Source organism: Hylobates moloch, unplaced genomic scaffold (assembly GCF_009828535.3).
Source record: "Hylobates moloch isolate HMO894 unplaced genomic scaffold, HMol_V3 SCAFFOLD_13, whole genome shotgun sequence".
Lineage (NCBI taxonomy): Eukaryota > Metazoa > Chordata > Mammalia > Primates > Hylobatidae > Hylobates > Hylobates moloch.
In genome coordinates, this window is record NW_026652288.1 from 82,492,507 (window position 1) to 82,505,763 (window position 13,257).

General features: G+C 35.8%; 1 protein-coding gene across 1 annotated transcript in view; it reads right to left on the reverse strand.

The window, feature by feature from the left end:
* Positions 1-443: 443 nt before the first annotated feature.
* Positions 444-13,257, reverse strand: part of SPATA16 (spermatogenesis associated 16) — a 257,030-nt gene continuing 244,216 nt past the window's right edge. The window contains exon 11 of the mRNA XM_032172277.2: positions 444-771. Coding sequence (XP_032028168.1) covers positions 649-771 — 123 coding nt within the window. The 3' untranslated portion in view covers positions 444-648. The remainder of the gene's footprint in view (positions 772-13,257) is intronic.

Genomic DNA, 13,257 nt, shown 5'->3' on the forward strand with positions numbered 1-13,257 from the left:
TGTTGGCATCAGTTGAGGTCTTCAGTGATGGCTATCAACTCACTACCTTGTCAAACGTGCAAACTTGACTACCTTGTCAAATTTGTGTCGCATAGTTTAAGGGGCAGAGAAAATACATTATAAAGGATCTAGAGGAAAAAAACAACTTAATGAGACAACTTAATTGATGTCAGACATACCATGTATGACTATCTTTGTAAGAGTTGGGAAAGTACATTATTAGTTTTATAAGTTCAATTTTGCGTTTATATTGTTTTCTATATCTGTAGGTGGCCTGTGAATGATTCTTAATGAATACACGATTATAGATGTATACTATAAGCGTTATTGGGTAGACCTGATATGCCTTTGTCCATTTTGAAAGATCAAGGCAGTGAAAGAGGTATCAATGGTTATTCTATAAGTTCTTTAACTAAACAAGAGAAATCTGAAAAGTCAAGTCAAACTTGCTGAGAATATTTATTGCTGCCAGTTGAGATTAATGAAACATAGAGTGTCTTTGGTAAAGATGAACTGAGGGGAATACCACCTCTTTCTTTTGGTGACAAGCTTTTGTTATCCAGCTTCACAGTAGTAGGTGGGCATTGGGGTGGATGCCCTTGCCTCTTCTTCTGGGATATCTTAGTGTTAGTGCCTGCTCCCTAATGACTAGCTTTGCTGAACAGTTTGAAGTCGCTTCATTTTTGTTTTTTGCCTTCGAGCAGTTCTCAGTTTTTTAGTTTTTAAGAAACTGTCCTCTAATTGGTATATAAAATCTTCAATTTGTCCAACCTAGAAGAAATAAACAGATGTAACAAGATTTGTTGTTGGTTTCCTGGGTTTTGTATACTTATAAAAATGGTGAGGTATTTAAAATAAATGGCACATACAAATCCATGTTGGAACAGAACTGGCAGAAACAGAAATGATTAAACATAAAAGCCTCCTTCTGTTTCCATTACAGGTCCCCCTGTTTTACTAACTTAACACAAAGCAGAAGTGCAGGAGTTTGCTTTATCACTTGGTCCAAGGTATTGGGAATGGAAATGGGGATTACTGTCACCATGCAGTTTTTAACAGTCAGTAAAACCAGGGATTTCAAAGGAAAGTGAACGGTAAAAGATTAATCCATGGCAAGCCTTTTCTCCATCTCCTTTATAAACAATAAGAGTGAAAACAAACAAACAACCTTACCTCTTTCAAAGCCAGAGAGTCTAGCATTTAGATGCTCCTAACCAACATGGGAGAAAAATGAGTATTTGTATAGTCTTGGCAAGAATCATGTCTCCTTTCAATCAAAATTCTGAAAGAATGCATTTTCTTAAAAAATGCCACACTTGGCTGGACGCGGTGGCTCATGCCTGTAATCCCAGCACTTTGGGAGGCCGAGGTGGGCGGATCACGAGGTCAGGAGATCAAGACCATCCTGGCTAACACGGTGAAACCCCATCTCTACTAAAAAATACAAAAAATTAGCCGGGCATGGTGGCGGGTACCTGTAGTCCCAGCTACTCAGGAGGCTGAGGCAGGAGAATGGTGTGAACCTGGGAGGCGGAGCTTGTAGTGAGCCAAGATCGAGCCACTGCACTCCAGCCTGGGCGACAGAGTGAGACTCCATCTCAAAAAAAAAAAAAATGCCACACTCCAGGGAACAAGGTAAAATAATGATATACACAACAATTCTTGAAAAAGAATTAGTCTTTCTTCAAAGAAAACTTACAATTATTCAATGGCAGTTGATAGAATGTATTATACTGTTTGTCAGAAAAAACTATAGAATAAAAGTTTACACATATGCTGAATTGAGTTCTCATGAAAGTCAGTAGATATACAATTCATACTTAACCCTGACTCCTAGGACCTGCATATTTTATTAGCCCAACATTACTCACTGAAGAGCTCATTGTCATAAAGTTAACTCAAAGCTAGAGCACTTACTATTCAAGGTACATGAACGTATCATCTACTTAAGATAAAAGCACTTACAACTTCAATTTTCCAATTTTGAGTTCCACTTTTAAATTGCTTGATTTATCATTCAGAGTAATATCCAAAGGATAATTCAGATTGTCAAAAAGAGAATAATAAATGGCAGCACTCATCCATATGTTATGCTTAGGTCTTAGATCATACCAGTGACAAACGGTCCACTGTTTTTTTTTTTTAAAGAAAACAAGATAAATTATTTATATGAAAACTATTCTTTTTGAAACCCTTGTAAAAACTATTTCAGGTACATTTTTTAAAAAGCACATTGTTTTTTATGATGTCTCATCATTGCAGGACACATAAAAATAATTTGACAGAATATTTTTGGATTCCTCCATGAAGTTAATGCATTATTCTATGTATACTATATATATATACATATAAATACACACATACACATATACACTGTCTGATTTTCACCAAAATAAGACATTAAAAAATTAACATGGAGCACAGTCAGTGCAAATACAATGGATGGCAGCTTACCATTACTTCAATACTTGAGTTGATGATTCATTCACATTATTTGTATTGACAATGTATCATTTAAATCAAAGTTCTTTACAATAAGAATATTTGCAATTAGCCCAAATATAATTTTAAATTACAATTCTAACGCAGCAAAAAAGCTTCCTTCAATAAGACAGTGAAATAATTGTTTTTAAATATCCATTAGGTATCTGCTGTCTTTTAAAAACAATTGTGTTCATTAAGAGCAGTACTGAGTAACGGGGTTGCATTTTATTTTAAAAAGACAAAGAAGAAACACAAGATGTGTCACTGGAATAAAAGAATTCTGCTGAATTAACTGGGCAGGTCCAGAGCACATACTATGTGCGTGCTGTATCTGGCCTGTATGTTCACCTCCTACCTGGCCTGTCTCCCTCCTGTGCTTTAATCCATCTCATAATGATGCTGGAATGAACTTTTAAACAGATAAATCTGATTTCACATCTTTCCCTTGCTTAATTATATTAAATGGATTTCTAAACCCTTAACATGGTCTATACACCTCTACACCTGGGTTATCAGGTTTCACTTGTATCTCTGGTGCTGTCTAACATCAATCCATCTGCTTTAGCCATGTGGGACCTCGCTCAATTATCTGAGCACAGCCATGCATTGTTCTATGCCCCCTCGATCTTCCTAATGGAACATGTCCATTAGAACACTTACATATCCTCTGGATTTCAGGTCAAACATCAGTGCTTCAGGGAAGTCTTCCTTTAGAACCCAGGCCAAGTTGGTTGTCTCAGTAACATTTTTTCATCTCTTTAGATATCATAATTTTTAAACTTGTTTATAATGATTTATATAATATCTGTCTTCTCATCTGGACTTTCAGCTCCATAAGACAGGGACCAGGTCCATGTTGTCCACTATTTCCAAAACCTAGGATATTGTAGACCCTCAGTAATCCTACTCTCTGATAAAAGACTTGAAGAGATTCAGAAAACCATGTGTTTTTCCATATTTAAGTCATGCCTGGAATGAGGGATATCAGAAGGCATTCTTTTCTTCTACAAATTAAATAAACACGACTTTCTCTTGTCACCATTATTTTACCATTGTTTAGCTTTGAGACTGTCAAGGCAAGGTTATGACAAGGTGTTGCCTGTGTACTTGAAACGGCCAGGAGTAGAAAGGGCACTGGATGAGGAGTCAGTAGGAATGTTGAATTCTGCTCTCGGGTTGGCTTCTAACCCTGCTCTGTGACTCCAGGGAAATTACTTGGCCTTTCTGAACTTCAGTTTTCACCAACAGTTGGTATTAAAAGAGGGTTGGCCTAGATAATTTCCAAAGACACATCTGGTCATAAAATTCCATGACTTACACTCACATCAGAGCCAAGTAGTCCAGTCCTAAAATTCAGTATTCACATTTTCAAATCAGAGGTTATTCCCTTAGATTACACCATTAGATGAATGACACGATATGCAGCAAAGTAAGTCAATTTTAGCTTCTATACTTACTGACGTGTAGGAGAGCTGCAACATGTTTTTTAGAAAAGCTGGTTCTTTATTTTCTTTTTTTTTTTTATGTCAAGGAAAGAAAAATGCTGGTTAAAGAGAAAATAGATTCATATAACTAGGAGAACAGATTGCAAATGATAGAAATGTCTGTAAAGCCCTTAGGAAAATAAAACACAAAGAAATATGTAAGTACACAAGAAAGTACACAGTTTTTGAAGCAGAGGCTTTATTAGACTCTCTTTGGTACAGAATCTACTTGCTTAACTGTATCAGATAGGCTACTGTGTCATTCTGGGTCTAATTTTCCCCTTTGAAAAACGGGCAGATAACTTTTTTTGTGTATATATGTGCCAATGCAGACTTGACATTATAGTGATATGGACATTAGACCAAATGAGCTTGCAGAGAATTTTAGGATGTCTGATGATTGAGGGAAATGAAATATCTCAATAGGAGGGCAGGTTCTGACCCAACATATGACTGTTGGTCATAACCCATATCAAAGAGTAAGGAAATTGTCATCAGCCAGTTTCTCAACACCTTTTAATTCACACTTAAATACTACTATTATGGGTTGAATTGTGTCCGCCTCTAAATTTATATGTTAAAGTCATAACCCCCAGTACTTTAGAATGTGGCCTTATCTGGAGATAGGGTATTTACATAGCTAATCAAGTTAAAATGAAGTCCTTAGGGTGGGCCCTAATCCAAAATGACTGGTGTCATTATAAAACAGGGAAATTTGGAGACAGATGCACACACAGGAAGAATAACATGTGAAGAGGAAGGTAGAGATTGTGGTGATGCCCCCACAAGCCAAGGTATGTTAAAGAATGCCAGCAAATCACCAAAAACTAGGGGAGAGGCAGGGAACAGTTTCTTCTGCACAGCCCTCGGAGGGACCCAACCTTGAAGACACTGATTTCAGGCTCTTACGCTCCAGAATTGTGAAACAATACATTTCTCTTGTTTAAGCCCCTCAGTTTGTGGTACTTTGCTATGGCAGCCCTAGCATCTGAATATAACTACTAAGCCATAAAGTGAAGGGAAGAGCAATTAAGTTATAATTTTCCCCTCAAACATGACTTTGATCCTTTCCAAAATTATCATTTCCCACTGATGTTCCCTACCTGGTTGGTGCCCCCTGGCACAGGCTTAGTGTAAACCTTGGGAACCAGGCTTCTCTCTTGCCAGTAATGGCCGTGAGAAGAAGTTGATCTCAAACATGAATGAACAAGTAAATTATACTGAGAAGGAAGATGCTGGGCTTGAATTTAGGCTTCCTCTTAAATTTCATGTAGTCTGAATCAAGGAGAGAGGATTAGGTGTGTTTACATGGGTTTGCTTGCAATGTTCACGCCTTAGGAATTGAGTGCTCAAATAATTTTTTTAAAATTAAAGCTTTGAAAGATCTTTTTAAAGAAGAAAGTTGAGGAAATAGGAATAAAACTCATCAGGAATAAATATCAGGCTTATATGACTATAGTGGTAGTTACAGAATGGGAATGTGTTTTCAGTGATTAGCAGTTTGGACCAAAATCCTCTCGGCAAAACAGACATTTCACCCCACCACAGTGGATTTGATAACATTAGTTTCTTTGCTCTGTTCCAGTGTTATTTCCAGGCCAAAAGCTTTTAAATATTTATCAGCCAAAATGGTTTGAATTTTAATTCTTATTAGAATTACAATTGTTTTCAAATAGGCTTGAAATTAATTTCTAAAATAAACTTAGTTTCTGAAACGGAGTTGTTTCTACTATTCATAATATAGCAGTTTCCTTTAGCTTTTGGCTGGTATTCAAACAGACAGACAAGCCCCTAAGTTTTTCCTTTTTCATTTAGTGAATTTGGAATATTATTTAGTATTTTAGTCATAAGAGTGTAACATAAAAATCTGGGGTACCTGCCCCTGAGATTTTACAAAACATGCAAAAAAAAAGCCAAACTATATCACCAACTCTTGAAAATACCCATAATGATAACACTTTTCAGTACGTTTAATATAGAGTTAGAAAACTATTATGAAATTTTGCTATCACATAGTCCAGGAAACTATGTGTTATGGTCTGAATGTCTCTGTCCTCCCAAATTCATATGTTGAAATTCTAACTCCCAAAGTGATAGTATTAGAATGTAAGATCTTTGGGAGGCGATTAGGTCACAAGAATGGAGCTCTCGTGAATGGCATTAGTGCCGTTATGAAAAGAGGCCCAAGGGAACTTGTTTGCTCTGTCCGCCATGTGAAGACACAGCTAGAATGCACCATCTATGAACCAGAAAAGGGGCCTACAATGGACACTGAGTCTGCCACTGCCTTGATTTTCCAGCCCCTGGAATGATGAGAAATAAATTTCTGTTGTTCATAAGCTATCCAGTCTATGGCATTTTGTTATAACAGCCTGAACAGGCTAAGGTACCATGTATCATAGTTAAAAAAAATTAATTTTGGTAAGATTTATCTGAAGGTTTGAATATATATATATTATTAAATTAAACTTTTGAGATAATTGAGGATTCACACACATCAGTAAAAAGAAACTCAGCAAGACTCAGCATATTTTTTACCCAGTGTCCGTCAATGGTAATATCTTGCAAAACTGTAGAATTCTACAGCCAGGATACTGACATTGATACAGTCAAGATATGGAACAGTTCCATTACCACAAAGATCTCTCATGTTACCTTTTTATAGCCATCTGTTTTCCTCCTCGTCCCTAACCTCTTCTTAAGCCCTAGCAACCACTAGTAAACTAATAAGTTTTTTTTTTTGAGACAGAGTCTCACTGTGTCACCCAAGCTGGAGTGCAGCGGTGTGGTCTCAGCTCACAGTAACCTCTGCCTCTTGGGTTCAAGTGATTCTCTTCCCTCAGCATCCTGAGTAGCTGGGATTATGGGATTACAGGCATGTGCCACCACAGTAGGCTAATTTTTGTATTTTTGGTAGAGACAGAGTTTCGCCATATTGCTCAGGCTGGTCTCGAACTCCTGGCCTCAAGTGATCCGCTTGTGTCAGCCTCCCAAAGTGCTGGGATTAAAGTGAGCCACCGTGCCTGGCCATAGGTTCTTCATTTATATAATTTTGTGATTGCAAGAAGGTTATCTAAATGGAATCATATAGTAAATAACTTCACACTTCTCTGGAGATTTATTCAGGTTGTTGTATCAATAGTTTATTTCTTTTTATCACTGACTAATATTCCATGGTATGAATTTACCAGTTTGTTTAACCATTCATCCTTAAAAGATAGTTAGATTATTTCCAGTTTGGGGTTATTGTAAAATAAGTTACAATAATTTGGGCTATTGTAAAATAAGTTATAAACATTTGTATACAGGTCTTTGTTTGAACATAAGTCTTTACGTTTCTGGGATAAAGGCCCAGGAGGGCAATTTCTAGGTTATATGGTAGCTGCATATTTAATTTTTTTTTTTTTTCAGTAGTGCTGATTGGTTGGATTGGAAATGAAATCAAAGGGAGTCGAAGCTGTCTTGTGCTGAATCAGTTCTGGGTGGAGGTTACAAGGTCAGATGAGCCAGTTTATCTGTCTGGGTGGTGCCAGCTGATCCATCAAGTGCAGGGTCTGCCAAATATCTCAAGCACTGATCTTAGGTTTTACAGTAGTGATGTTATCCCCAGGTTATATTTAGTTTTATTTATTTATTTATTTAATTTATTTATTTTTGAGATGGAGTCTTGCTCTGTCACCCAGGCTGGCGCAATCTCTGCTCACTGCAAGCTCTGCCTCCTGGTTTCACGCCATTCTCCTGCCTCAGCCTCCCGAGTAGCTGGGACTACAGGTGCCTGCCACCACGCCCAGCTAATTTTCTGTATTTTTTAGTAGAGATGGGGTTTTGCCGTGTTAGCCAGGATGGTCTTGATCTCCTGACTTCGTGATCCGCCTGCCTTGGCCTCCCAAAGTGCTGGGATTACAGGCGTGAGCCACCGTGTCCAAAACTGCCATATTATTTTCCACAGTGGTTGTACCATTTTACATCCCATTAGTAATGTATGAGTGAACTAATTTCTCTGTGTCCTTACCAGCATTTAGTACTGTCATTACTGCTCATTTTAGCCATTTTAATAGGTGTGTAGTGACATCTCATTGTGGTTTTAATTTGCATTTCCCTAATGGCTAGTGATGTTGAACATGTTTTAATATGCTCAATTGTCATTCATTCTGGTAAATGTCTGTTCATATCTTCGTCATTTTCAAATTGGATTGGCTTTTTTTTTTTACTCCTGAATTTTGAGAGCTCTTTATAGAATCCGTATATAGTCTTTTGTTGGATGTAGGGTTTGCAAGTATTTTCTCTCATGCTGAGCTTTTTCTCATCCTTTTTTTTTTTTTTTAACAGAGTCCTTCCACAGATAAAGTTTTTAATTTTGATGAAGTCTAATTTATAAACTTTTATGGATTGTGCTTTTGGTGTCAAGTCTGAGAAGTTTGCATAGACCAAAATCCTGTAGATTTTTTCCTATTGTTTTGTAGAAGTTTTATAGTTTTACATTTTGCATTTAAGTCTACGTATGAAGTGTAAGGATTAGGTCAAGTCTGTGTTTTAGTTTTCTTTTATTTTTGATCTACAGATGTGTAAATGTTTCAGCATCATTTGTTGAAAATGCTATTTTTCTTCCACTGAATTGCTTTTACTCCTTTATAAAAACAATCAGCACAGAATATATTGGTTTATTTCTGGGTTCTCTATTCTGTTCCACTGAGCTTTGTGTTAATTCCTCCATCAGTACACAAATTCTTGATTACTGTAGCTATATAAAAAGTCTTGTATTTCAAATTTGAGCCTTTGGTGTCTATATTATGTGAGGTCTTTCAATCCATAAACACAGTATATCTCTCCATTTATTTAGATCTTTGATTTCATCACTGTTTTGTAATTTTAGGCATACAATTCATGTAGATGTTTTGCTAGATTCACACCAAAGTATTTCATTTGTTTGAGCAATTGTAAATAATACTGTCTTAAATTTTAGTGTCCCTGATCATTGCTGTTATATAAAAATACAACTGAGTTTTGTACATTTGTCTTGTATCTTGCAACCTTGCTGAACTCATTTTTTTGGGGGTATTTTTATGTAGACAATTATGTCCTCTGCAAATAGGGAAGGGCAGATTTATTTCTTCCTTTCTGTTTTACATGCCTTTTCTTTCCTTTTTGTGCCTTAATGCAATGGCTAGAATTTCCAGCACTATGTTGAACAAGAGTGGTGAAAGCTAACATCCTTTCCCTGTTCTTGATTTTAGAGGGAAAGATTTTATTCTTTCACTATTAAGTGTATTTAACTATACAATTTTTGGAGATGCTCTTTAACAATTTGAGAAGGTTCCTCTTTATCCCTAGTTTTCTGAGTATTTTTTAAATCATAAATGAGTGTCAATTTTGTCCAATGCTTTTTCTGCATCAATTGATATAATCTTGTAATTTTTCTTCTGTAATCTGTTTATATGGTAGATTACACTGATTTTGAAATATTCAAACATCCTTGCATCTATGGGATAAATCCCACTTAGTTATGGTATACAATTTTTAAACATATTGCTAAATTCTATTTGTTAATAATGTTAAGATTTTTGCCTCTATATTCAAGAGAGATTGGTTTGTAGATTTTTTGGGTACTATTTTTGTCCCATTTGGTACTAGGATAATACTAGCTTTATAACATGAATTGGGAAGGGTTTGCTACTCTTGTATTCTCTGAAAGAAATTGTGCAGAATCGGTGTTAATTCTTTAAATGTGTGGTAGAATCATCCAGTGAAACCATCTGGGCTTGGAGATTTCTGGGGAGTTTATAATTATGAATAGTTATAGGGTTAATGAAACTATTTTATATTGGGTGAGTGGTGGTAGCATGTTTTTTGAGGAATTGGTATATTTATCAAAGTTGTCAAATTTATATATGGAGAATTGTTTTAAGATTCTCTTATTATCCTTCTACTGTCTGCAGCATCTGTAGTGATGTTCCATTTCATTCCTGGTATGGGTGATTTGTGTCTTCTCCCTTTTTTATTTGTTAATCTTGCTAGTTTTTTTTTTTTTAAATTTTACTAACCTGTTCAAAGAACCAGGTCTTTGTGGCATTGATTTTCTCTATTTTTCTGTTTTCATTTCCATTGATTTCTAGTTTAATCCTTATTGTTTTCTTCCTTCTGCTTGCTTTGTTTATTTTTGTCCTTCTTTTTCTAGGTTTTTGAACTCGGACTTCAGTTATTGATTTGAGATAGTTTCTTCTTTTATAATGTATGCCTTTAGTGCTATAAGTTTTTCTCTCATTGCTATTTTACCTGTATCCCACAAATTTTGATATGTTATATTTTCATTTTTGTTTAGTTCAATATATTCTTATATTTCCTTTGAGACTCCTTTTTTGATCCATGAACTATCCAAATATTTGCAGATTTTTCTGTTATTGACTTCTAGGTTGAGTCCATTGCAGTTGTGGAACATATTCTTTATGATTTCAGTCTTTCAAAATTTGTTTAAGTTTGTTATGATCCAGAATAGTGTCTACTTTGGTGCATGTTCCATGGGCACATAAACATGGATTAGATTCTGATGCTTGATAGCGTTATTAAGTCATTGCATATTCTTGTTGATTTTCTATTTAGTTGTTCTATCAATTATTAAGAAAGGGCAGTTGAAATCTCCAACTATAATTGTGGACATGTCTATTTTTTCTTTTAGTCCCATCAGTTTTTGCTTCATATGTTTTGCAGACTCTGTTGTTTGTGCATACACTTAGAATTGCTTTGTCTTTTTGGTGGATTAATAATCTTATTGTTATAGAATATCATATCCCTCTCTGTCTCTGCTAACTTTTTTTGCTTGAAGTCTCCTTTGTCTGATATTAATATAACCACTATTGCTTCCATTTTGTTAATGTTTACATGATATTTCTTTTTATATTCTTTAACTCTTAAGCTTTCTACCTCATCATATTTGAAGTGAGTTTGTAGACAGAATATTTGGGTCATATTCTGAAGTCTATTTTGCCAATTTCTGTCTTTTAATTAGTGTATTTAGGCCACTTAAATTTAGTGTAATTATTGGTATGTTAGACTTTAGTCTGCCATTTTATTTTTTATTTTCTTTGGTTGTTGCTTCTGTTTCACTCCCATACCTTTTTGAGGTTAAACATATTTTAGAATTCCATTTTGACATAACCAGAGTTTTTGATATATCTTTTTGTACGGCTTTCTAAGTATTTGCTCTAGATATTACGTGTGTGTACGTAAAATATGTGCGTGTGTTCATTTTAAATTTGAAGTATAGAATCATTGCTTTCTTTGTCTCTTCACCATCTCCCATGTTTAATTATCTTAAATCCTTTATATAAATTGAGAACTACATTAAACAATGTTGTTATTTTTGTTTCCCCCAACAAACATGATGAAGAGGAGAAGAAAAGTGTATTATTTTTAGTCATATTTTTGCTTACTGTGTTCTCTCAGCCTTTTTGATATTTCTAGGTCGTTCTTTTGATTCCTTTCTATTCAGAAAACTTTCTTTAGCTATTCTTTTGGGGTAGGTTTTCTGATGATGAATTCTCTCAGTTTTCCTTCATCTGAGAATGTCTTAATTTCTTCCTTATTCCTGAAAGATGTTTGCATTGGGTTGGCAATTCTTTTCTTTTAGTGCTTGAAAAATATTATGCCACTTACTATTGGCCTCCATAGTTTCTAATGAGAAAGCCATTGTCATTTATTTTTTCATATAGATAATGCGTCATTTCCCTCTTGCTGCTTTTAAGATGTTTTTGCCTTTAGTCTTCAGAAGTTTGACTATGATGTATCCTGGTATAAATTTCTTCGGGCTTATCCTAGTTGATATCCACTCAACTTCTTAAATTTATAATTTTGTCTTTTGCCAAATTTGGGAAGTTTTCAGCCACTATTTCTTTGAGAACTTTTTTCATCCTGCCCACTCTTATTCTTACTCTGAAACTCTGATGTCATGAATATTAAATCTGTTATTGTAGTCTTACAGATCCCAGAGGCTTTTTTTACAGTTTATTTTTTCTTTGTTGTTAAGAATAGGTAATTTTTTTTTTTTTTTTTTTTTTTTTTTTGGTGAAGTCTCACACTGTTGCCCAGGCTAGAGTGCAATGGCATGATCTTGGCTCACTGCAACATCTGCCTTCTGGGTTCAAGCGATTCTCCTGCCTCAGCCTCCTGAGTAGCTGGGATTATAGGCACATGCCACCACATCCAGCTAAATTTTTGTATTTTTAGTAGAGATGGGGGTTTCACTATATTGGCCAGGCTGGTCTCGAACTCCTGACCTCATGATCTCCCCACCTCGTCCTCCCAAAGTGCTGGGATTCAGGCATGAGGCACCGTGCCCAGCCTAAAATTGGGTAATGTTTCTTGTCCTATCTTTCTTTCACTGATTATTTCCTCTGTCCCTTTCATTCTGCTGTTGAGTCCATCCAATAAATTTTTTGTTATAGTTATTTTATTTTTTCAGTTCTAAAATTTCTATTTCGTTTTTCTTTATATTTTCTCTTTCTTTGTTGATACTTTCTGTTATTTGCTGTGACTATTTTTTTCACTTAAATGTGTTTGTAATTGCTCATTAAAGCAATTTTATAATGCCTGCTTTAAAACGTCAGGTAATTCTTCTTTTTTTGAGACAGAGTCTCACTCTATTGCCCAGGCTGGAGTGCAATCACATGATCTTGCATCACTGCAACCTCCACCTCCCGGGTTCAAGCGATTCTCTTGCCTCAGCCTCCTGAATAGCTGGGACTACAGGCATGTGCCATCATGCCTTGCTAATTTTTGTATAGTAGAGATGGAGTTTTGCCATGATGGCCAGGCTGGTCTCAAACTCCTGGTCTCAAGTGATCCACCTGCCTTGGCCTCCCAAATTATGGAGATTACAGGCATGAACCATTGCACCTGGCCTAAAATGTCAATAATTCTAATATATCTGACATCTCTGTTTTGGCAGTCATTGATTATCTTTCTTTATTCAGTTTGAGATCTTTCCAGTTTTTGGTATGATAAGTAATCTTTGAAATCTGGACATTTTAGGTGTTTTGTTATGAGGGAACTGCCTTGTTACTTCCATGTGGAAACAGAAGTTCAGGTTCCCAATTCACCCTCCATAACACCTGACTTCTCTTACTTCTCATTACTTCTGGGTGGGGATGGGAGTTCAAGCTCCTCACTGGGTTTCCACTGATACCCTCATGGCTTGGAGGGTAGGAATATCTTATCACTGTTTCCCACATGGCCTTCACTGACACAACATTGTGGGAGAAGACTCACTACCATTGCTGGGTGCTAAAAATCCTGA